The sequence below is a fragment of the Nilaparvata lugens genome, chromosome 13, assembly GCF_014356525.2.
Source record: "Nilaparvata lugens isolate BPH chromosome 13, ASM1435652v1, whole genome shotgun sequence".
NCBI lineage: Eukaryota > Metazoa > Arthropoda > Insecta > Hemiptera > Delphacidae > Nilaparvata > Nilaparvata lugens.
In genome coordinates this window covers 12,341,241-12,366,228 of record NC_052516.1, presented here as the reverse complement: position 1 = coordinate 12,366,228, position 24,988 = coordinate 12,341,241, and the positions used below count along the sequence as shown (strand labels likewise).

Below are 24,988 nucleotides of genomic sequence, written 5' to 3'. Positions count from 1 at the left end.
GAAGAAGAAGAAGAAGAAGAAGAAGAAGAAGAAGAAGAAGAAGAAGAAGAAGAAGAAGAAGGATGGGATGGAGGAGGAGGAGTAGAAGAGGAAGACAGAAAAATAAGAAGCAGAAAAGATGAGAAACGTGAGTCGAGAAGTAGAAGGAGTGGAATTAGAAGAAGAGGGAGAGATTTTTTTCCAATTTCTATTGCAATCTAGTCTAAAAAGACTAATGAGCAATTTTTTCCTAATATAATAATGGGTTAAATATTAATAAGATAGGTAGCTCTCACCAGGACCACTTCTTCTAGCAACTAACTTGAAATTATTGACAAAATATGAATAATATAACAATAGTAATAAAATAAGTTATCATGTATTATAATATACACATTCACACTATCAACACTGCTCTGCTTTTGACATTTTCACTCCAAAACACCTGTTAGATATATGCGATCTAGTAGGCCTTGGCTATTGGCAAAAGTGCGGGAATCTGGTTAGTGAGGTTATCAGGTTAGGTGAGTTTATGATGATTTGTAATTATTGCGTTGCATTGATGCGTTGTGTTGTGCGTCTTAGTAATAATAAATAATAATATCAAGTGCATATTCGTTGTTAATATTCCTGAATCCTGACAGTGTGTTCTAAATCTAATAAACCACACAACTCGAAGGGTTTGGTCCGCTTCAATCTGCGCAGCATATGTGTGTTGTCAAGTAGCTGAGCGACTTCTTCATTTTCATGCCGTTGTATCCTGTCTGCATGCTTGCGTGCGAAGCGCCCAATCTCTGTTACAACGAACTCCACCTCCAGGTCTCAGTGAATGTCGGCGTTTCGGCTGAATCTTGGAGCATCGACGATATTCCTCAAAACTTTGTTCTGGAATCGTTGGATTACATCGACGTTGCTCTTGCTGGGACAGCCCCAGAGTTGGATTCCATACATCCATATGGGTTTCAGGATTTGCTTGTATATGAGGATTGAATGAGAAAAGAGAGAATGAAGAAGAAAAAGAGGATGGAGTGGAAAGAGATTTAGTACAAGAAGATGATTAATCAGAAGAGGACACAAACGAGAGAAAGTGAAAAGAAGACACGGAGAGAATAAGACAGGAAAACGGAGACAAGATTTGGGAGAAGGAGAAGAGGATTGATTGATTGATTGAGTACTTTATTTATGTAGATTACAATATATACTGGCTTATACACTTATATACAATAGCTTACAATACAGCAAAATTATAGATGAATTTACATAATATAGACTAAGAAAATAATTATTGAACTGTATATGATATGAAAAAGCAATTTGTAATATAATAACTATAGATAATAATTATATTGTTATGCATCTACATAAATTGGCGGAGCTTTGGACATATCAATGTCCATTCTTCGGAAAGAATATTAAAAATATCCTCCCCACTAACTCTCTACCAAATTGATGGATGGTGAACAAGAAAAGAATGAAGGAGGAGAGGAGGGACAATTGGAAGAACAAGTAGATGGAAAAGGTGGGAGAACAAATACGAGATTAAGGAGAGAAGGTTCCGAGATTAAGGAGAGAAGATGAAAAAGAGGATAGAGAAGAAGAAATTAAGTGGAACAGTAGAATAAGATGAACAAGAGGGAGAAGAAGAAAACACAAAGGAAATAAGAAGGATTATGTGGATATAATACGAGAACTAGAAAAAAGGAGGATGATTTGAATATAAAAAAGATTCATTGAGTAGAATAAGGCAATTAAGAGGAAGAGAAAAAATAAGAGGGAGAAAAAAATATGAAAAAAATAAGTTGAAGGGGGAAAGGAAGACAAGAAGTAGAATTGGACAAAGAAAAAGAGGGTGAAAACTAGGATGATAAAGAAGAAGAATGAAACAAGAGAGAAGTGATGTAGGAGAGGGAAAATAGAAGGAATGAGAGGAGGATTAGAGGACAAAGTTGAAAAGAAGGAAGAGGTAAAGTTGAGAAGAGAAGAAATCATGTTAAAAGATGAGTTATTCTGGATAAATAATGTTGGAAACAATAATAAGATAATTATTATTGAACAATAATCCAAATTAAATGCTGTAATTCACCCCGAAGACTTCTGCTACTGCAAATATTGACAACAGGGTAATGGAAATTCGATGAGCTCTACTATTCAAAAATTATTCCTCAGCCCGGGAATAATTCTTAGATAGTTAAAAATGATTGAAATTCTTACCAGGTCCAGCCTGTGATCCATCAATAGTAAACTCTGTCGGCTGATTACATGTAGCATTTGCTAGTCCTTTACCAGTGAGGGTGACTCTCACCCCCCCGGTGCCACCCTCTGCCAGGCTATTGAGGGGTGACACGGCCAGGGGGAACCCACCAAAGCTCACATGCAGCTGATGGGGACCCACGGCTCGGGGGGTCAGGGTCAACTGTACCCTGTCTGGGGTCAACAGGTCAACTGCTACCGGGAGAGTCGAGTTGTGAGGACCCTTGCATTCTGCCACTAGGTCACCTGGGAAAAACAAAATAAATTGTGTGAAAAACTATTAAAAAACACTGGAAAACTGTGCAAGAAGCGTGTTTGAAAACCTATAGAATCAATCTCTTTTCTGTATAAGGCTACTTTTATAGAAATATAAAGAAAAAGAAAAATCTAAGTAACCTTTTGGAAATATTTAATCACAACATGTTTCGGACATTGATGCCATTTTCAAGTCATTTGAAAAGTCATTTCAAGTCATTTGAAAATGGCATCAATGTCCGAAAGATGTGATTAAATATTTCAAAAAGGTTACTAAGATTTTTATTTTTCTTTCTATTTCTATAGAATCAACTTTTTTGGTAAGGGCTAATCGTATATCTGGAAATCTAAAAATCAAAGTACAATATTTTTTCAAATAAATTTTATTACTCACATTTCCTAATTCCCAGACCTATAAAATTGTATTGGAACCAATAATATGATAAGTATTCTTAGTTTTCAACTTTTCCAAATTCTAGATTCCTAGTTCATATATATTTTGGACAATTTTTTTTGCAAAATTGGACGAAAATCATGAAGTGTTAACATAACCTATTTTTGACAATTTCTATCTAAATTTAGGAAAGGAACAGTTTTGTGCTTTAAGCCTGTTGTTCCTCCCCCAATCATCCATAGTTGAGAATTATATTGTATCTATCAATGTTTAAATAAATAAATAATTGTAATGGTTAAAAACACTTTTGTTTAAAATTTGTTACACTTGATTGTGAAACATCTACTATGAATTGGCGGAAAACTCTGTTGCGAAAAATGTGTGCAAAAATAGTGTTGAAACGCATAAATGTTGCAAAACATTTAGAAATGTGCAAGAAACGTGTTGAAGACCTGTCATATTGAAGAGAAACTAATTTGATTGTGAGAAAAACTTAGAAATATAGATAGTGAAAAATTGAAGATTAAGCTGGGTTTATACCAAAGTTATTAACAAAATGTTCCTTTGAATCCTTATAGATTCTATTAGATTGAATGGAACTTGACAAACACATATGTTCATCATGTGTATGATAAGTTATGTTCAATCTAATAGAATCTATAAGGATTAAGTTATTAACATTTTGTTAATAACTTTGGTGTAACCCCAGCTTTATGCTGCAAACGTGTTGATGAATCATCGATTGATAAATGACGATTATCCTACTTAACGATTTCTGAAATACACAAACAATAAAAACACACTGAATGTTCTACAATGAAGTACATACAATAAATGATACAATATTCTTCTTGTTTGAACAAGAAATGAGATTCAAATTCCTAGTTCAAATTAATGATTGATGAACAAGTTTCTATGATCAATTGGATGAATCAATGATTGACGATCATTCACAAAAACTCAAACTTATCAAGTTTGGTTCGAGATGATAAAGGAATGATAAATTGATCTGAGAAATTTGTTCTCTTCCCTCTGTCATCTCGAACCAAACTTGATAAGTTTGAGTTTTTGAGAATGATCGTCAAACATTGATTCATCCAATTGACCTTAGAAACTTGTTCATCAATCATTAATTTGAACAAAGAATTATGGTTAATGATTGATGAACATGCTTTCTCAGGTCAATCGGGTCAATAAATGATTGAAAAATTATCAAAGTAAAACTTTGATATAACCTAGTTGTAATAATAAAATTTATTTATGGTAATCTGTTACATACCTGGTCCAGCCTGTGAAATGTCGAATATAATTTTGGTAGGTTGGTGAACGGTTAGAGGCACACGTCCATTCATACAGTCAGGTGGACCTGTAATACGGACTTTATCCACTGCTACCACGTATGCTCTGAACGGAGAACCTACAAAAAGAGAATAACTCAAAATAAACATCAAAGTTACTCATTTTCGTATATTTTATCAACACAGGAAATTAGGGCTATTGAATGAGAAATACTTGATATACAGAGTGTCCCAGATAAGGTGTAAACCCCGGCTACTATAGATTCTACATGCAATTTGCAACAAAAAATGTTCAGTAAAATTTTCTCCTATCGACCTTCGTTTTCGAGATATATAGATTTTTCGATATTTTTCAAGTAGGCGTACTTCCAGTCATTAAATCGTCAATATCTCAAGAACCATTGGTCTTAAGTGAATTTTAAGGACATCGTTGAAAAGAGGACAAAATTTCACATTGATTTGAGGTATAAAACATGCCAAAGTCGATTATTGAGTAGTATTTTTTAGCGGTCAAAGTTGAAAAAGAGTGATTTTTGAAGTTTTTTTGAAAACTTCAGACACATTTTTCTCGATTTTTTTTCCAGGGTACGAAATAATTTTTATAGTCAAAACCACTAACTTGTAGAAACGATTTGAGATACTAGTTTCGGTTGCTACATCATTATCAATCTCTAGCAAATTGAAAGCTCGAACAGTTAGCAGCAGAATACAGGGTCTATATAATAAGTAACCGGATTGACCTCAGGAAATTTTTTATTGGTAAAATATGTACAATTTTTCATTAGATATCTGCAATGTAGTCCCTATTGGAGTCGATAACACGCTGATACCGGATTTTCAAACCCCTGAACGCTCCCTGGAAATCGGCAACCTCTATGCTGTTTAGAGTCCTCGTCGTAGCACGTTGAACGTTTTCCAGAGTATATAGAGTTATCATTTAACGAAAATCCTAAATAAATGCTGCAAATCACCCCGAAGACCTCTGCCACTGCAGACATTGACAACAGGGTTAACAGCTAGATGGAAATTCGATGAGAACTACTATCCAAAAATTAGTTGCCAGCACGGGAAAATATTAATTAGCATTTGAATAAATGCATTTTCTATTTAATTCCATCTGTATATAGAGTTTTCCTGTATATAGTGTCGTGAAACCCTATGACGCTATGACTGGCCATTGATGGTTGATCATCGTACTTATATCAATACTATTGTATTCTTCGCTCTATCCAATAAATGAATGAATGAATACGTTGATTTTTAATGAAAGAGAATCATTTATTTATTATTGAACAAATTGAGATACAAGTTTGGTTGTAACACCATTACAGTAGAACTCCAATTATCCGAGCTCCGACTATTCGAGTCGCTGATTATCCGAATCACTTTCAGAGAAAAATTTGTCCAAAAAAAGTCTAAGTGCGCTATTATTTTTCCCTCCGTGACGTCAGTGTAGACACAACACATGGTATGAGTCCCCCACTCCAGCTCCGTTTGAAAAACAATGATTTTTATTTCTAAACTTGTATATAATGTAAGCAGGATGCCTCCACCAAATATGTAAGCACGATGTGCCTCCACCAATTATGTAAGGGGAAAAACTATTATAACAAAAGAGAACAGAATAACTAGAACTTTAATGAGTCTTTAACATATTTACATTTAAACAAAACAAGTTTAATTTTATCATAGAAATATTATTGATATGAATTAGTGTGGAAAACACTCGCTTGCTGCTAATGATGATTCAATCTTTGTGGTTATGAAAATTAAGAACAATGATTTTATCCAGTAGTCACCTACCTTTTGAATATGGCTTCCTCCTTTGGCATCCACTGGTTTAATCGCGACTTTACAGTTAGTATTTTAAAAGAACAAAAATTAACTGAACCAATGAATAGGCTCAGAACCCGTCTCCCTTAACAATACAATTATTTTTAAACTGCCCGATCTGTGACAGAATAACTGTATTATAAAACGAAACGAAATCTAGCGTTTTTCAACTGGATCAGCCGGAATTTACTCACAGTCCTAACGAACGAGCTCTGCCCAGAAGTTAAATTTTGGGTATTAATATAAACTCAGTCAATGCCAAACATGAAAGCCATTTCAAGTACATTTTTTTATCTGTCGCACATGCGGCACGTTTGTTATTGAAAACAGAAAAGAAGCTACGTTAATATTGACAAGAAAATGAAATGAACAATCTTTCTGTCGATGACAAAGATTGTTCAAAGACAAAAACCCTGTTCATTGAACTTTTTTAATTTGAAAACTCTAAAATTCTTATCAATATGAGATAAATATATGATTCGTATATGTCCCATATGACCAGGTGACAGTAAGTACATTTTATTTATATTTAAAACATGTGAAAATATCATGTTTCTTTCATTTAATTCAATAAAAAAATAGTGCAATATCAAAACGTAGCTTTTTTTTCTCTAATGGCAATTTTTTTAAAAAAGATTCGATTTATCCGAATGAATCCTGGTCCCCATAAATTTGGATAGTTGGATTTCTACCGTATCAATCTTTAGTTAACTGATTCTGGAAGCCGATATACTGCTGCTGAATGTTCAAGCTTTCAGTTGACTTGATGGTGTAACATCTGAGACTGGTATCTGAAATTGGTTCAAAAAACTAATGGTTTTAAATTAGCAGGTAAGAGGGATTCCCTACGATTGGCCATTAGCTGTTGACCAATGAAGGTTGAGCTCTACTGTCATTAGCCGAGACTGGACACGTCCGCAGGTATTTCGGATATGGTTTCCAGAACCTTTAAACAACAACTTTTAGTTACAAGTAACCAATGAAGAAGAAATTAGTAAGGAATAAACTTCCAAATGGGGAAGCAGGGGTGCCCATCCCCCCAATGGTCCATGTCGCAAAATTCCCCCCCAAAATTCTCAAAATTTTGTATCCATTTGGGTACTTAAAAACTGTACATTGAAAAATCCCCCCCATTTTCCCTAGTTAGTTCCAAAAATCCCCCCCGAAATTCAGCCTCATGTCGCAACTTGCGACATCAAAGCATGCTGTGGGCACCCCTGTGGGGAAGAATAGGAGAATCTAGAATTTGAAGACCAGTAAATATGAAAATACAGAAGGTAGGTACTATAACAAAAAACAAGGTGGTAAAATTGATATGAAGGCAGAAGCCAAGGTGAAATTCAAAAGTAGAATAAACTAGATAAAATTGAATTATAAATAAGAGTCAATAAATATTTATAAGAGTCAATAAATATTTATAAGAGTCAATAAATTGTAATATTTGGACTTACCAGCAATAGGCTTGCCAGCACACGCTATACTGATATCGTAGACTCCAACACAGGGCGGCAGATATGTGACGTCATAATCACAACTTGTCTCATTCGTTGAAGCTGCTCTTGTTACCTGCAAATAGATAATCTAGATTAGGCTATTAATATTATGAATCACATAGATTATAGATAATAGAAGAAGAAGAAGGGAGAATGAGTGAGAAGGAAAAGGAGAAGGAGAAGGAGGAGAAAAAGGAGGAGAAATAGAAGGAGGAGGAGGAGGAGGAGGAGGAGGAGGAGGAGGAGGAGGAGGAGGAGGTGGAGGAGAAGGAGGAGGAGGAGGATGAGGAGGAGGAGGAGGAGGAGAAGAAGAAGAAGAAGAAGAAGAAGAAGAAGAAGAAGAAGAAGAAGAAGAAGAAGAAGAAGAAGATCATGAAGGAGGAGAAGGAGATAAGATGATGAAGAAGAAGAAGGAGACAGGAGAAAATGAGGGAGAAGGAGAAGGAGCAGGAGAAGGAGAAGTAGAAGGAGAAGGAGAAGGAGAAAGAGAAGATGAAGAAGAAGAAGAAGAAGAAGAAGAAGAAGAAGAAGAAGAAGAAACAGAGTCTCACTATTACAGGTTAATTACTCACCTGGCATTTGGCCAGCATTCCTTCAGGACCATCAACTTGCACTTCCGGCCGCGAGGGCGCGCTAACTCCGAAGCAGGACACGTGGAATTTGGCGGGAGACTCAGCTAGACCACGTGTCAGGCCCGCGCCCCATGCACGTGCAACTCCCGACTCTATCACTGTGAACGTCAGTGGTGAATCTGTAGTATAAAAAATAAGAGCGTAAGTCGTGGAAATTGTTGGAAAATTTTCAAATTCTTCCACACTACCTGGAAGTAGTGTGGAAATCTTCTCAATTGGACCCTTGCGGAGCACGGGTTACTGCTAGTCTTCTATAATATATGAAGGAAATAATTGGCTATACATGTAGGGGATAGGAAATTCACGAATTACACATCATCACATCTCAACTACTCAACTCATTAACTTGAAATTTTGCATATAGATTATTAATTTTCCCAGGAAAGCTATGGGCTTATTTTAAATTCTTCAAGATTCCAGTAGGTTAAGTTTTCAGCTTGTCAAGTTTTTTATTAGACCCTTGCGGATCACTGGTTACCTGCTAGTTTAATAGTTATTTGTGCAACTAGTGCGCAAAGTGACAGTTTGCTGCACCGAAAGAAACGTTTACATCCGGGCCGAAGGCGGAATGGTTTCTTGAGTGCAGCAGAGGAACTTTGCGCACGTATTTCACATTAAATTTTTCCTACAGTTACCATTGAATATGAAAAGTGGGTAATTATGGGTAAAATTGCCTGAAATGCATCAAATGTTTTTCTGTGTAATTTTATTATTGATAAAAACCTTAATCCTAAAATCCTAAAGTCCTCGTTGTCCTTGGTTATAATATATAATGTAATAATTAGCGCGTTGTGCTTCGTTGCACCTCTGCTCACTATAGCAGCCCAGTCACTGTTACCAACTTCATTTTGATTTTGCTGCACTGTTGCTCCATATAACCTACTAAGTATTTTGCGTTGCCATGTTGCAAATCTGGAGTGCAGAAAAATTTTTCCCGCACTAGAGCGGAAAAGTGATTCTTTGCGTTCTGTAATCAGTGCAGCAATGGCCACTTTTCAACGTAACTGTAGGAAAAATAAATAGTCCAGAGGTTAAGTGCTGGAGTTCATGATTTGATTTACACATGATGTTAAGTACAAAATGTGAAATAAATAAATTCACTTTTTGTGTAGTTGAGAAGTTGATATTGTGGTAATTATTCATATTGAATGAAAAAGACTTTTCTTAGCCTTTTTCATTCAAAATGAATAAATTAGTGAATTTTCATTTCACCTTAATAAGGGGAAATTACACAATATCCCTGTTTATAAGAATTTAAATTTCAAAATCCACTGTGTGAAAATAATTAAGGACAGAAACTTTTGTGAAGTGAACAACTACAAGACTTGACCTATTTCGGACTATGTGTAACCTTATCTAAATTTGGGAGAGGAATAGCACAAGGTTACCTTATTTTTTCTCTCTCTATCATTTTGATGATGTACTTATTGTATTAAATCAATAAAGAATGTATAATTTAAAGAATAGTGTATTCTACCTGGTATACTATCCCCGCCATATGTGATATGGAAACAGTAGTTGCCAGGCAGGGAGGGACAAAGCTCTATCAAGTCAGAATCGTCTCCACAGCTTTTTACAAGGAGAGGCAAGTCCTGACCCAAGGGACTCCTCACGGTCACATCCAGTTCAGCGAAGCCTGCGTTCTTCCTTAGTACTGCAAAGATTAATAATTTACAATCAGATAAAGTGAGAAATTGAAAGTAAGATACAATAATTTACAATCAGATAAAGTGAAAAATTGACAGCAAGATAAAATAATTTACAATCGGATAAAGTGGAAAATTGACAGCAAGATAACATAATTTGTAATCGGATAAAGTGGAAAATTGACAGCAAGATAAAATAATTTACAATCGGATAAAGTGGAAAATTGACAGCAAGATAACATAATTTGTAATCAGATTTAAAGTGAATTGACAGCAATATAAAATAACTTACAATCAGAAAAAATGAAAAATTGACAGCAAGATAAAATAATTTACAATCGGATAAAGTGGAAAATTGACAGCAAAATAACATAATTTGTAATCAGATAAAGTGAAAAATTGACAGCAAGATGAAATAATTTCCAATCAGATAAAGTGAAAAATTGACAGATAGATGAAATAGCTCACAATCAGATAAAGTGAAAAATTGACAGCAAGATGAAATAAATTACAATCAGCAGATAAAGTGAAAAATTGACAGCAAGATAAAATAATTTACAATCAGATAAAGTGAAGAATTGTGAGCAAGATAAAATAATTTACAATCAGATAAAGTAGAAGATTGACAGGGAAGCGCTGTAATGAGATTTTTAAGGAGTGTTTTCGGCAGCACCAAGAAAGATAAAATGAAAATTGAGGAAATAAAAGCAATTTACAGATAGAAATAATTTTGAAATTGCATTTGTTCAAATGCTAATTAGAAGTCTTTGGGGTGATTTACAGCATTTAATTGGGAATTTTTTTTTAATAATAATTAAATAAAAGCAACTTTGTCTGTGACACCAGTAAACGATAAGATTATGTGAAATGGAAGGAATTATTGTTGCAGTCACTTAAGTATAGAATATTTTTCAGCTATTATAGATATTATTAGCTTTATGGTTGGTTAAGCGTCTCAATTTGAAAACATACGTTGTGAAATTAATTAAGTACTGAGAATTTTGTGAAGTGAACAACTACAAGACTTATTCTATTTAGGACTATGTGTTACATTAGTTATATGTTTGGTTTTGAAGCGTCTAAATTTAAAAATCTACTTTGTGAAAATAATTAAGGACTGAAAATGTTGTGAAGTGAACAACCACAAGACTCAACCTATTTCGGACTATGTGTAACCTTATCTGAATTTTGGAGAGGAATAGCACAAGGTTACCCTATTCCTCTCTCCCTATCATTTTGATGATTTACTTATTGTATGAATATATCAATCAAGAGTAAAAGAATAAAGGTACACTCCAAATTGGAAGCACAATCAAAACACACCATTGACTTTTTGTGTTTACTTGTTTTCATCAGTAGGCCATTGATACATGGAGAATATTGGTGAAACAATGAAAAAAAGTAAATTAGTATGGCTTTTATTGGTGGGGAGTCCCTTGCGAGAAGGTCCCTCCGCCTGAATATATACTTTAATCCGTCAATAGGCCTTACGACTGTCATACTTAAGCGCGGACCGACAGTTTAACGTGTCCATCCGATAACACGGGTAAAAGAATGAAGAATATCTTACGTTTGAAGGAGATGTTCTCGTTGACAGATACACTGTTGTTGGCCATATTTTCGATCTTGACCTTGGCTGCGTCGTAAACCTGACAGTGGAAGGGGGAACCCCGCACCGGACGAGCTCCGTGCATCACTTCTATCTTATAGACACCTGAAAAAAGAGGAAAAAACAGGATACTTAGTATAGAAAAACAGAAAACATAGGGAGGATTCTGTGGGAGCCACAGAGAGATTCGCTTAGATATTATAGTACTCGGATATTGACTCTTTCCGTCGGTCTCAGCTGCCTAAAAACGATCTATAACCTATAGCCTACAGTCTTATAACCGTATCTAAATTTGGGAGTGGAATAGTACAAGGTTACCTTATTTTATCATTCCCTATCATTTTGATGATGTACTTATTGTATGAATAAATGGATAACGAATGAAGAATTCAAATTAAAAAAATCTGGTATGGCGCACTCACACAACTTTCCATGCCGTTATGAAAATTGATCAACTGACGCTAGTGTTCCCGCGCATCTAAATTAGTCTACTATTCGAAGATCTAAGCCAGCTGATGACAGGACAATAACGCTGCAGACACATGAAGTCTGCTATCGTTCATAGTGAATGATTTAATAGAATCAACACTTGCCAACAGTTTGCAAATTGAAATTATATCTTATTTTCTCGAACTTCGAGCTTATTTCCAATTTTAGGTGAAAATGTTACTGGTCATTAATTGTAGAAATTTTCATGCCCAATCTTTTCCACTTGGATTTTTTTGTTCAAATTGTATCTGAAGCCTGTTAATTGGGAATCTAAAATCAAACTTTGCATAGATGGGGCGGAGCTCCTGAAATTTTTACAGATATAGGACTTGTTGCAGTTGATAGAGCTTATCAATGACTATTTCAGGTATGAATTCGATCAAAATCGTTTTTGAGAAAATCGCGAAAAACCCTGTTTTTGACAACATTTTCGCCATTTTAGCCGCCATCTTGGATTGCATTTGATCGAAATTGTTCATGTCGGATCCTTATAGTGTAAGGACCTTACGTTCTAAATTTCAAGTCATTCCGTTAACTGGAAGATGAGATATCGTGTACACAGACGCACATACACACACACACATACAGACTAATACCCAAAAACCACTTATTCGGACTCAGGGGACCTTGAAATGTATAGAAATTTAGAAATTGGGATACCTTAATTTTTTTTGGGAAGCAATACTTTCCTTTCCTGTAGTAATAGGGCAAGGAAAGTAAAATTCCCGGGCTGACAAATATTTTTTGAATAATAGCGCTAATCGAATTTCCATTTAGCTGTTTACCCTGTAGTCAATATTTGCAGTAGCAGAAGTCTACCTTGAACTTGAAGTACCTTCTATTATTTAAAATATTACAATGACTAGTTTCGACCATAATTTAGGTCATTTTCAAGTTAAATGTGGAAAATAAATTAGTTTTTTGTTCGGTTATCTAGTGTAGCAGAACAGCAAATAATATTAACTCTAGTACCTAGGAACAGCATGAGATTGTTTGGGAATTTGAAGAATAATATGCATGTTTTTGTGACTGACCAGTATGAGCAGGAGAGAACTCAGCCATGAGGTTTCCGTCTTTCTGCTGATAACACCTGACAGGTACAGCACTCCCTGCCGGGCCCGTTATCACCACGTCGAACTCATGGGCTGGCTTCCCCGCTGTTTCTATCACGAAGTTCGTCACGCGGCCCGCTCTAGAAAACACAAATAAATATCCAATAAAAGAGTCGAAAATGAATAATAGAGAGGTAAATTCCTGAAAGAGAGAAGATGTTGGAAGAGTAAATGATTTTAGAAGACTATAGTGTGGTCCACGTTATAATGGCAGTGGATGAAGATAGAAGAATAGCGATGCCGATTCTCTGCATTAATTAATTATATTTCTACACTGTCAAAAACATAATTGTCATCGTTGTGGACCTAGAAACGGATAGTACAACCGGCTTTGTGGAATCATAGACAAGGATAGCAAAACGAAAGTTGATCAAATACTGTCATTATAACGTGGACCTCACTATAGGAATTTGTACATAATCATTCTCCAAGAAGAGAGAGGAATAATTATCACCATTAGCCGTCGGTCCCGGCTGCCTAAAAAGCCGTCATTAGGTCATGTCAGAGGCCCTGAAATTGATCAGTTGCGACCTGAAAACTCTGACACCAGGGTCAGATATTATTATTATTATCATCAATAATCATGAAATTTAAATGACGTTGAAGATAAAACGGGGAAGTTGAATCTATATCATTTTTATGCTATTCCATCTTTTTCACTGAGTCCATATAACCGCATAGACCTCACCACAGTCATATCTCCAGACAAATCCTCCGTCTAGAATGACCACACAAACCGATTGATTCTGTCAATCAAATTCATTTTAGAAATTCAAAGTATTGACAAACTACGGATAGAACGTTTGCCATTGTGACTGATCACAATGAATTCAAATTTTAATTCAAATTCACCAATTTGCCATAAAACTAGGTGACTACAAAAGTTGGATAAGTTTCAATAAACTGTAGTATAGGTGGAAAAAGCGAAAACTGTCACTGAAAGGAGAGGGGAAGCTCTAGTAGTAAATCTGACGTATTAGGCCACGCCTCGAACTGAGGGAGCTCTCTGATTGATCAACTGAACAGACTCCTTTCTACAGTCTCGACCAATCACCAGCTGGCGATTCGTTTACTTGAACGACACAAGACTGCCGACAATAAGCCAATCACAGAGCTCCACGTTATAATGTGAAATCTAAATTTTAAAATCTACTTTGTGAAAATACTTGAGGACTGAAAATGTTGTGAATTGAAGAACTACAAGACTCAACCTATTTCGGATGTTATCTATGTGTTATCTAAATTTGGGAGAGGAATAGCACAAGGTTACCTTATTTTTTCCTCTACCTATCATTTTGATAATGTACTTATCAAAATACTTACTGTGAAAATACTTGAGGACTGAAAATGTTGTGAATTGAAGAACTACAAGACTCAACCTATTTGGGACTATGTGTTATCTAAATTTGGGAGAGGAATAGCACAAGGTTACCTTATTTTTTCCTCTACCTATCATTTTGATAATGTACTTATCAAAATACTTACTGTGAAAATACTTGAGGACTGAAAATGTTGTGAATTGAAGAACTACAAGACTCAACCTATTTCGGAGACGGACTATGTGTTATCTACATTTGGGAGAGGAATAGCACAAGGTTACCTTATTTTTCCTCTACCTAACATTTTGATGATGTACTTATTGTATGTATCAATAGAGAATAAAGGAATAAAGTTACACTCCAAATTGGAAACACAATCAAAACAAAAAAATGAATTTGTGTCTACTTGTTTTTATCACGCATGGAGAATGCATGGAGAATATCTTACATTTGAAGGATACGTTCTCTTTGACAGATACACTGTTGGAAGCCATATTTTCGATAAAAAAGAAAGAAAGATACCAAGAGAAGAAAGATACCAAGATAACAGCCAATCTGGGATCTTAAAGAAAGATAGAAGAAAGAAGAAAAATAGAGAAGAAAGATACCAAGATAACAGCCAATTGGGGATCTTAAAGAAAGATTGATTGATTGATTGATTGAGTACTTTATTTATGTAGATTACAATATATACTGGCTTATACACTTATATACAATAGCATTCAATACAGCAAAATTATAGATGAATTTACATAATATAGACTAAGAAAATAATTATTGAACTGTATATGATATGAAAAAGTAATTTGTAATATAATAACTATAGATAATAATTATATTGTTATGCATCTACATAAATTGGCGGAGCTTTGGACATATCAATGTCCATTCTTCGGAAAGAATATTAAAAATATCCTCCCCACTAACTATCTACCAAAAGATAGAGAAGAAAGAAACCAAGATAACAGCCAATTGGGGATCTTAAAGAAAGATAGAGAAAGATAGAAGAAAGAAGAAAGATACCAACATAACAGCCAATTGGGGATCTTTGGGGATATTTCACATCCTGTAAAAGAGATAGGCCTATAGGAGATCTATATTATCTCACAAACTTTGAAGATCTTAAAACCTTTATTAAGAATTGAAATTTTATTTCTTATTTTTCTCTGACCTGGATTGATACAATCCCAGCCCTGTAGCGGTGACATCTCGGCCCACACCGGGGTCAGTGACCTGTACTTCCATTGGACAGCCAGCTATGCTCATGTTATTGTATTTTATTAGTATCCTGTGGGGTATGGCAACCTGTAAATTATATTACAATCATTAGAGAAAGACAATTCATACAACAAACTGTTCACAAAAAACGTTACTCATGAAGCATTCTTCTATCTTATAAACATTCAAGGTAAAGTTTAGATCAAGATGTGAGATGTCTTTCACAATTATGAAATAAATGCGACCCATAGATTGATTTTATCGACCATCTCTTAGATTATAGAGTTGAATTATAAAGTAGCCTACAGGTACATCAATTACATAATATATGTTTGTTCTATGGCAAAGTGTTACTTTGAAATGGAAGCAATGTATAAATAAAGCTAGCAATATCTATTACTATAATTATAATTCATATTATCAAAGTTTGTCGGTGGATTGTTACTGGAAAGGATATCCTCTGACATTTTGCTCCTAGAATGGACGACGTTTGTACGTTCAAACTTCACCCATCCATGCAAGTACAGCACTGTATTGGGATGCAAATTATTTCTTCAATGTTGTTTTCCATCACAAACTGCTTATTATTAAATCACTTTTTACTATTAGAAAAAACGACTAGCAGTGAGATATTTTACAATAAATGAATTAATCACTCAAGATGGCGGAACTGCCGAAAGATGTCGTTGTCACAGTGAGTGATTAATTCATTTATTGTAAAATATCTGACTGCTAGTCGTTTTTATAATAGCAAATTATTTTATCATTTATCAGGTTATCAAAAACAATACAACGATTGGAAAAGAAAAAATAGGCTACAGCCCCAAACTTCTTCAATTTCTCAATTTCCTAATTTAGTTTGAATTGAATGATACTATAATATTGTTGTGTATCAAGTTTTGATACAAGAATGACTGATCTTGAACAGATAAACGTCTATGTTGATATTCAAGAATATCCTCTACATAAATTATCCTTATTATAATATCCTTATTACATAATATACATAATATCCTTATTACAAAAATTATCAACAGGAGAAATGTACTGACTGAAATGGAGTCCATGTTTCATTTTTTTTGTTTTTCTAAATGTTCTTTGTGAAACTAAATTTCAATAATATTAGAAAACATTCTTCTCCTGAAGGATAAACAATAAACAATAAACAATCAACTGAAGAAATCTACTGACTGAAGTAGAGTCGATGATTTGTTGTTTTTAGATATTTATTCTGTGTAGTTTTGAAGTGATAGCTCGCTCACCTGTGGATGATAGACGACTTGATAGAGCCCGGGGGTTTCTAGCTCTCTGAGGGTGTGTTTGACCTCGCTACCCGCCGCTCTGATATTCACCGACAAAGCACCTGACCCTGCTCCACGGGTGTCAACTGTCAAAAAAGATACAAAATTAGTTATAAAAATGTATAATACTGTCACAGATAACAAAGGATTCTTCCTTGTTTAGAGATGGAAATTACTGAGATTTTGCAATTATTCAAATGCTAATGATATTATTAATTATTATTAAACTAAAATCCAAATTAAATGCTGTAATTCACCCCGAAGGCTTCTGCTACTGCAAATATTGACAACAGGGAAAACAGCTAGATGGAAATTCGGCATTTAATTTGGATTTTCGTTCAATAATAATAATTATGGATCCTTCCTTCTTTGAGATGAAGGAAAGGAGATGATTCCTCCACCATGGAGGCGAACTAGCATTACACATATTTAAGATAAAAGTCTGCTGGAAAAATGTTGAGGTTGAAGAAGCTGGAAACTATACGGAGATTATATTATACCATAGAGAAACAATAGCATAAGTAGATATCCCATGGTATAGGGATATATGTCGCAACTTTTACTGTTATCTCAAGCCGATTACTGTCGATTATTGTCAATTTTTACTGTTTTGTTGGGGTGAGGGTGTGGGAACGGCACAATTTGGGAGACTAGGTACCAGCGTCACACAGCTGCATGGGAAAGAACTACGTGAACTATCGGCTTGGGATAACAGTAAAAGTTGCGACGTAACGCCCTATACCATTGGATATCAACTTACGCTATCGTTTCTCTATGATTATACTGTATACTTTATGAGATTATAATATATTAGTTAATTTGTGATAGAGTCATGAAAATGATCATCTCACCCTTGAAAGTGGCAGCCCTATGGCAGAAAGCCTCGCTGAGATCTGTGAGCTTGACCTGTAGTGGATCGAACACCTGTACGGCGAAGGGCTGCTTTGTGATTGGCTGCCTGCGCTGAAGCACTGTGATGCTATGGGTCCCCACACAGGCTGGGCGGTATTTGGCACGGAACAGGCCCGTCTCTAGTTTGTCTATGGTTACTGGAACCATGGAGCCGTCTGGGCCTAGAAATAGAAAAAAACAAGAATGAATAGAAGAATACAAGAAGAATAGATCAATAGAATGGAAAGATGAAAAAATCAGGTACAATTCAAATGAGAAAAACGATCAATAATTAAGTATAACATGAATGAGAAGATACGATATCAGAATCTCTCTCAATCTGCATTTCATCTTTAGAATAGATTAATGGAATATAAGGATAAATTAGGTACAATTTGAATGAGAAAAATGATCTCTCTCAATCTATACACCCTGTCATGTTCATATCATTCAATAATTAAGTATAACCATGGAGAAACAATAGCGTAAGTAGATATCCCAAGGTATAAGGCGTTTATGTCGCAACTTTTACTGTTATCTCAAGCTGATAGTCCACGTAGTTCTTTCCTGTGAAGCTGTATGACGCTGGTAGTCTCTCATATTGTGCCGTTCATACACTCTTACCCGGTCAAAACAGTAAAAATCGACAATAATCGACAGTAATCGGCTTGAGATAACAGTAAAAGTTGCGACATAAATGCCCTATACCATGGGATATCTAATTACGCTATTGTTTCTCTATGGTATAACTTAGAAGAGACAATATTATTAGAATCTGCTCATACATTGTAGATTTATAACTGGTGGTTAGTTTCATTGTAGATTAAATATAACACAAGAATATATCACATGGTATAGAGGGTTTACCTCCATGTTCCAAATTATCTCACTATTTGTTTAAGCTGAAGATCTCTACGTAGTTTTTCTTCATGAATCTATGTGATGCTGTTAGTCTCTTATACTGTGCCGTTCGTACACTCAGTCTACAAGAATCAACAATAATCCACAGTAATCAACAGTATAATAATAATATCGAGTGACCTGGCTGGCTCAGGTCTGGTGTCAGAGTTTTCAGGTTGCAACTGATCAATTTCAGGGCCTCTGACATGACCTAACGACTGCTTTTTAATCAACAGCGATCAGCTTGAACAAACAGTGAAATCAGGAGCATGAACGCCGAGATTATTAATCAACAGAGGATTGCTATAGGCATATTCACAATTCTTCAAGATTTCATTACGTCAAGCTTTCAGTTTGTCAAGTTTTAAAATGGATCCTTGCAGAGCACGGGTTACCTGCTAGTTGATCATAAAACATTGAAATGTTGTTGAAAATAATTAGCATAAGATATCTTTTCTCAAAGATTTTATGTAGATATCGTTCAACAATTCTCAGCTCATACTTTGTGAAATTCAATAACTGGTAGTGAGCTACATACCCTCTAAATACAAGTTTATAGTTCGACTTAACATTGGTGTTGCCTGCTAATGTTTGTGTGAACACTCTCATGAAAAACAAATGATTTATCTCTGTCCTGTAGAGCAGGAGGTCATCAGAGAGTAGGGCGAAAAAAATATTGGAAAAGAGATAGTATACAACATAATTGGATGCTCCAATACGTCACATTCCAAACTAGCTGATGATAACACTTATGAAGAGAAAGATTGAATTAGAGAAACTAAATAAGTGTAGAGTATTTATACCCTAATGGAAGATAAGTAGCCTGAATACATACATTTTGAGAAAAGTGTAGATGGAGTACATTGAAGAGAAGAAAAATCTGGTGTGGCGCACTCACACAACTTTCCTTGCCATTATGAGAATTGATCGCCTGACGCTAGTGTTCCCGCGCATCTCAAGTCTACTATTCAAAGATTTGAGCCAGCTGGTGACAGGGCAATAACGCTGGAGACACACATGAGGTTTGCTATCTCTTCATAGTGAATGATTTAATAGAATCAACAATAATTTGCAATTGAATAATCACATTTTCTCGAATTAAAAGCTTATTTTCAATTTTAGGTGAAAATGTTACTGAACATTAATTGTAGTGATTTTCATGCTCAATCTTTTCCACTTGGAATTTTTTGTTTAAATTGTATCTAAAGCCTGATAATTGGGAATCTATCTGCATTGATGGGGCGGAGCTCCTGAAATTTTCACAGATATGGGACTTGTGGCAGTTGATAGAGCTTATCGATGACTATTTTAGGTATGAATTTGATCAAAATCGTTGGAGCCGTTTCCGAGAAAATCACGAAAAATCCTGTTTTTGACAACATTTTCGCCATTCTAGCCGCCATCTTGAATTGCATTTGATCGAAATTGTTCGTGTCGGATCCTTATAGTGGAAGGACCTTGAGTTCCAAATTTCAAGTCATTCCGTTAATTGGGAGATGAGATATCGTGTACACAGACGCACATACACTCATACACACACACACACACACATACAGACCAATACCCAAAAACCAGTTTTTTGGACTCAGGGGACCTTGAAACGTATAGAAATTTAGAAATTGGGGTACCTTAATTTTTTTCGGGAAGCAATACTTTCCTTACCTATGGTAATAGGGCAAGGAAAGTAAAAATTGATGTTCCGATATGTACCTACATCACACTTCACATTCCAAAAGTAACAGAAAATAGGACTTATTTATTATTAGGATCATCAATATCACCTGTGATTGAATATTTACTATACAATATTTACTGGCTTTTACTACACTAATTGAAGGCAATTGAAATACCAAAAAAGAAGGAGAAGAAGAAGAAGAAGAAGAAGAAGAAAAAGAAAAAGAAGAAGAAGAAGACGATGATGATGATGAAGAAGAAGACTATGATGAAGGAGAAGAAGGAGAATGAGGAGGAGGAGGAGTAGGAGAAGGAAAAGAAGAAGAAGGTTAAAAAGTACATTATAATTACCTATGACTTGAGCATCAATGGATCCAGGTTCGGGAGTATGTGGATTGATCTCGAAATAAGCCACTGCTCCCAATACAACCTGGTTGAGACCTTCACCTCGGGCGGTGGCTGTTGACTTCTTACCCGGCAATTCCATCACTTCGCAACGCAGCGGACTTCCTGTGATCAACCAGAAAAAAACACATAAATTAATAAACATTAATTAATATAGTTCTTAATGTATAAGCCAGTCCTTTCCTTTGAATTTGAATTGAATTTGAATTTCCTTTATTATAGTATAGCTAATTTTGCAATATTTATCTAATGTGATGGAGCTCTGACCGAACTTAACCAACCATAGAGATAAAAAGATTGAGAAGATATCCCATGGCATAGGGCGTTTATGTTTCAATTTTTACTGTTAACTCGAGCATTAATGTGTAATCCATGAAGCATGTATATTCACGTAGTTGTTTTTGGTGAAGCTATGTGACGCTGGTAGTCTCTTATACTATACCGTTCTTACACTCTTACACTCCCAACAACACAGTAATAATAGACAGTAGTCGACAGTAATCGGCTAGAGTTAACAAAAATTAGCTTGAAATTTGGAACATAAACTACCTGTTCCATGAGATACAGTATCATCATTAAGTTAACATCATTTACATTGAGTCAAGGATTTAACATCCAGTATAAATTAAGTTAACTATCCTTTGTTGAATGTAGAATGTTGAAAGTAAACTATTCTTGTCTGTAATCGCATCACAGAGGAAAGATAACATAAGAAGATGCTCTAGCAAATCTGAGGTAATCTGAATATCAGGAAATTGTCCAAGTATTTTTATTTTTCATTCTGATTTGTCTAAATAACCTGAAAGATGATGCTCAATTATGTGTATATTTATACTTTTTTATTCTTTCAAATGACAATAAGATGATATTATTATAAATGTTTCGATTATTGAATAATGAACACAAATAATGAAAAGATTTTTGATCAGCTGTTTCTTGATCACCTTTCTTAGTTCCATGTTAGAGGCTGGAAAGGGTACTCTTTCCTGCCTAGGCCGGAAAGAAACCTGTTCTGACGTCAGACGAGAGTCGTCTTCAAACAATGTCTTTCAGATCTACGTAGGGACTGGAAAACAGCTGCTTTCTGTGCAGTGTGGCGAAAAGTTATTTTTAGTAAATTGAATAACTAAATTGATATTTTCAGGAAAGTTGTTTTATTCAATCATCAATACCATGATGAATTTATCTACTGAATCTCATGGATTTATCTTTTACCGAATTTTGAATGTTCTGTACCAGAAATTTGAACTTTAGGCGCTCATATCTCAAAAAGTAATGATCGGAAAAAATGTTTTCCTGAGAAAACTTTTTCATTTTTATAGCTTGATGATATACAAATCGAAAAACTATGAAAAATATCACCAGTAGAAAGTTTATTTTTAGCGTTTGCACAGCCTCAACAAAAAAGAACTACATACTAGGACTATCGGCTTGAGTTAACAGTGAAATTTGCAACATCCCTATACCATGAGATATCTTTCATGCTCTATTTCCTGTATGGGATAACTCTATTATCAATTCTCTTCATATTAATTAATCATCAATTTCTTTATCGTGCAGCAGAGAATATAATGTGGAGAAACGAATGTAATTGGTATTTTCATGAATGGTGAAACTAGGCTGTGATTGGCTGAGACTAGACACGCTCACAATGGGCGGAGCATTCCAAACGAAAATTTCATGCCTCTCTTATAGTTCATTCCTCCTTTGAAAAAAGTGTCGATAGAAAGTGAATAAATAGGCTCTAAATAAATTTCTATGAGTGAAAACTAGTATAAATGAGTGTGTATGATAATATGTATAAGAATGAATGACTTCACTATGAGTGAAATAAGTATAAATAGTATTTTTATTTATTTATTTATATTTTCTACAAAGAAACACTGATTGGGAGAGAAAAACTAAGGATACTCCTTGTACTATTTCTCCCGCAAATTTAGATACTAGGTAACATTTTAAAAGTCCAAAATAGGGTTATGATTTCACTTTACTAAGTATGAGTGAAAACTACATATTCCTCACCAGGCAGATCCTCATCATTGAACGAGATGGACACAAAATGAGGAGTCAACTGATGAGGCACAAACGTGACGTCATAGAGACCCCGGGAACAGGCGACAACTTCTGCTTTCACTGTACTCTGGTCTGTGCTAATCACAAGCTCCAGGGTTCCTTCACCAGCCTCGGTCGCGTCTACACTGAACGTTACTGGTTTGCCCACCTAGAAATAGGGTTGAGAAGGTTTAGAAATGTTAAAAGAGTTTATATATCATATTCTACTTAACCTAAATATGGTGATTATCCACAACATCTTTCGGAGGAGACGATAAAGCGTCGGTCCCGACTACCTAAAAAGTGGTCGTCATCTCTCATCATCATCTCTCTCACTAGCAGGCCTAGCGTCCCTACAACCCAAGGGGCTAGAGTGGTAGAACCCCAATGAAAATCCGGGATCCTTTATATCCATAATCCTCCATATTGTTTAATATCCCTACCCCTCACCTAGCCTTGATATCCATCCACTTGTACCTGCCATATTTTCCACTTCCCTGTGGATTCTACAGATTTAATTCATTCATATGGTAATACAGCTGTTGTAGCTATGGTGAAAGTGATATTTTCGAGCTCAAAATTTAAGTGATTTTATTCTATATTTTGTGAATATTTGAAGTTTGGTTTTTGTTTTAACGGAAGTTTCATTATCAATCTATCTAAATTTGAAATTCTTTGTTTTATTCTGATTCATAGTTTCAGATTGAAGATTTGGTGTTGAAATTGAAGTGAACATAACCTACATAATATTTGGACGATTTGTGACAAAATCAGGAAATTGAAGAAGTTTTGGGCAATAGCCTGTTTTTTCTTTTCCGACTATTGTATTGTTCGCTCTATCTAATAAATAAATATCACCCATCATTTCCATCTTCAGCACGCATTTTCACAAATATGTTATTATGTACTATTATTGAAATTAATTTTTTATCATAGAAGTTTTATTATTTTGTTTATTATCACCAGTGTTTGCCATAGGTCTTTTCAGACCTGGCAATATAAGTTGTATTAAATAAATATCAAATATAACTCATTAACCAGGCACAAGCATATAAGAGCTTATGTGGGCATCACCCTCATTATTATTATTATTATTATCATCTCTGTTGATAATGTATTCTGTTTATTCTCTACTGTATAATTGATAGCCTAAAAGATTCATATATATAGGAATAGAGCTCAATAAAATGTATTTCTGTGACGCTACTTCGCCTCCATGGTGCACATTGGGTAACACTAAATGGACTAGCAAAATGATGGCGGTCAGACAAACTTATGTTCTCCTGACCGGAAACTACACAACATCTCAAAGAATTTGGAAATATACAGTAAATATCTGGACATTTGAGACTCATTAGCTGTATTTTATCCCGTGGCTTAATTTTGTATATAAATTGTATTGTAAATATTTTTGGTGAATGAATAACTATAAATATGAATGCTTTTTGTGTACTTGAGAAGTTGATATTGTGGTAATTATTTATATTGAATGAAAAAGACTCAGAAATTGTCAAAAAACCACTGATAAAGTGGTTTATAATATAAATATGAATATTTTTTGTGTATCTGCCATACGCTAAATAATAACTGTGATTTCATGTGATATTTCAGTGATGTGAATGGAGATTGTAGAGTATTTCTTACCTTAGCAGGACCTAGTCCAGTGACCTTGATATTCTGAACATTGTATACGTTGCATGTGAAAGGACTGCCTTTGACTGGTTGACCGTCTGCTTCTACTGTTACCATTGTACGACCTGTTAAAGGAAAAAGGAAGAAAACAATGAAAAATATAAGTTTAGCAAGTCAGCGAGAAAAATGAAGAAGGAATACTGACGAATTCGAAAAAGGAATTGAGAGATTTTGGCCCGGTTGCACAACAGCCGGTTAAATTTCAACCGTGATTAATTTCACGAGAACCAATCAGAGCTTCTCTGATTCTTTCTCGTTAAAATCACGGTTAAAATTTAACCGGCACATTGTTTATCGGATGATACATCATGTCAAATCAAAATCAATCAAATTTATTGCCTTACAAAAAATATTCACAAATGAATACAGATTACAAAAAGTAATATTTTAGAATAAGAAGTATAATTTTTAACATAATAATATACTAATTGGGCGAAACCAGCAAAACCACAGTTTGAGTGCCGATGACGAGTACCAAAACAGAAAACGACGATACTATTACTTCCAATAGAAAAACTTTGATTCAACAAGGTAAGCTTAACTTTA

The 24,988-nt window shown here is 34.9% G+C and overlaps 1 protein-coding gene across 1 annotated transcript in view; it reads right to left on the bottom strand.

Moving 5' to 3' along the window:
- Positions 1-24,988, bottom strand: part of LOC111059285 (filamin-C) — a 102,558-nt gene that overhangs the window by 12,798 nt on the left and 64,772 nt on the right. The window contains 13 exon segments of the mRNA XM_039440354.1: positions 2,191-2,475; positions 4,158-4,295; positions 7,461-7,575; positions 8,075-8,253; positions 9,612-9,788; positions 11,351-11,494; positions 12,913-13,070; positions 15,481-15,614; positions 16,790-16,914; positions 17,680-17,901; positions 20,645-20,803; positions 22,721-22,919; positions 24,395-24,507. Coding sequence (XP_039296288.1) covers positions 2,191-2,475; positions 4,158-4,295; positions 7,461-7,575; positions 8,075-8,253; positions 9,612-9,788; positions 11,351-11,494; positions 12,913-13,070; positions 15,481-15,614; positions 16,790-16,914; positions 17,680-17,901; positions 20,645-20,803; positions 22,721-22,919; positions 24,395-24,507 — 2,148 coding nt within the window.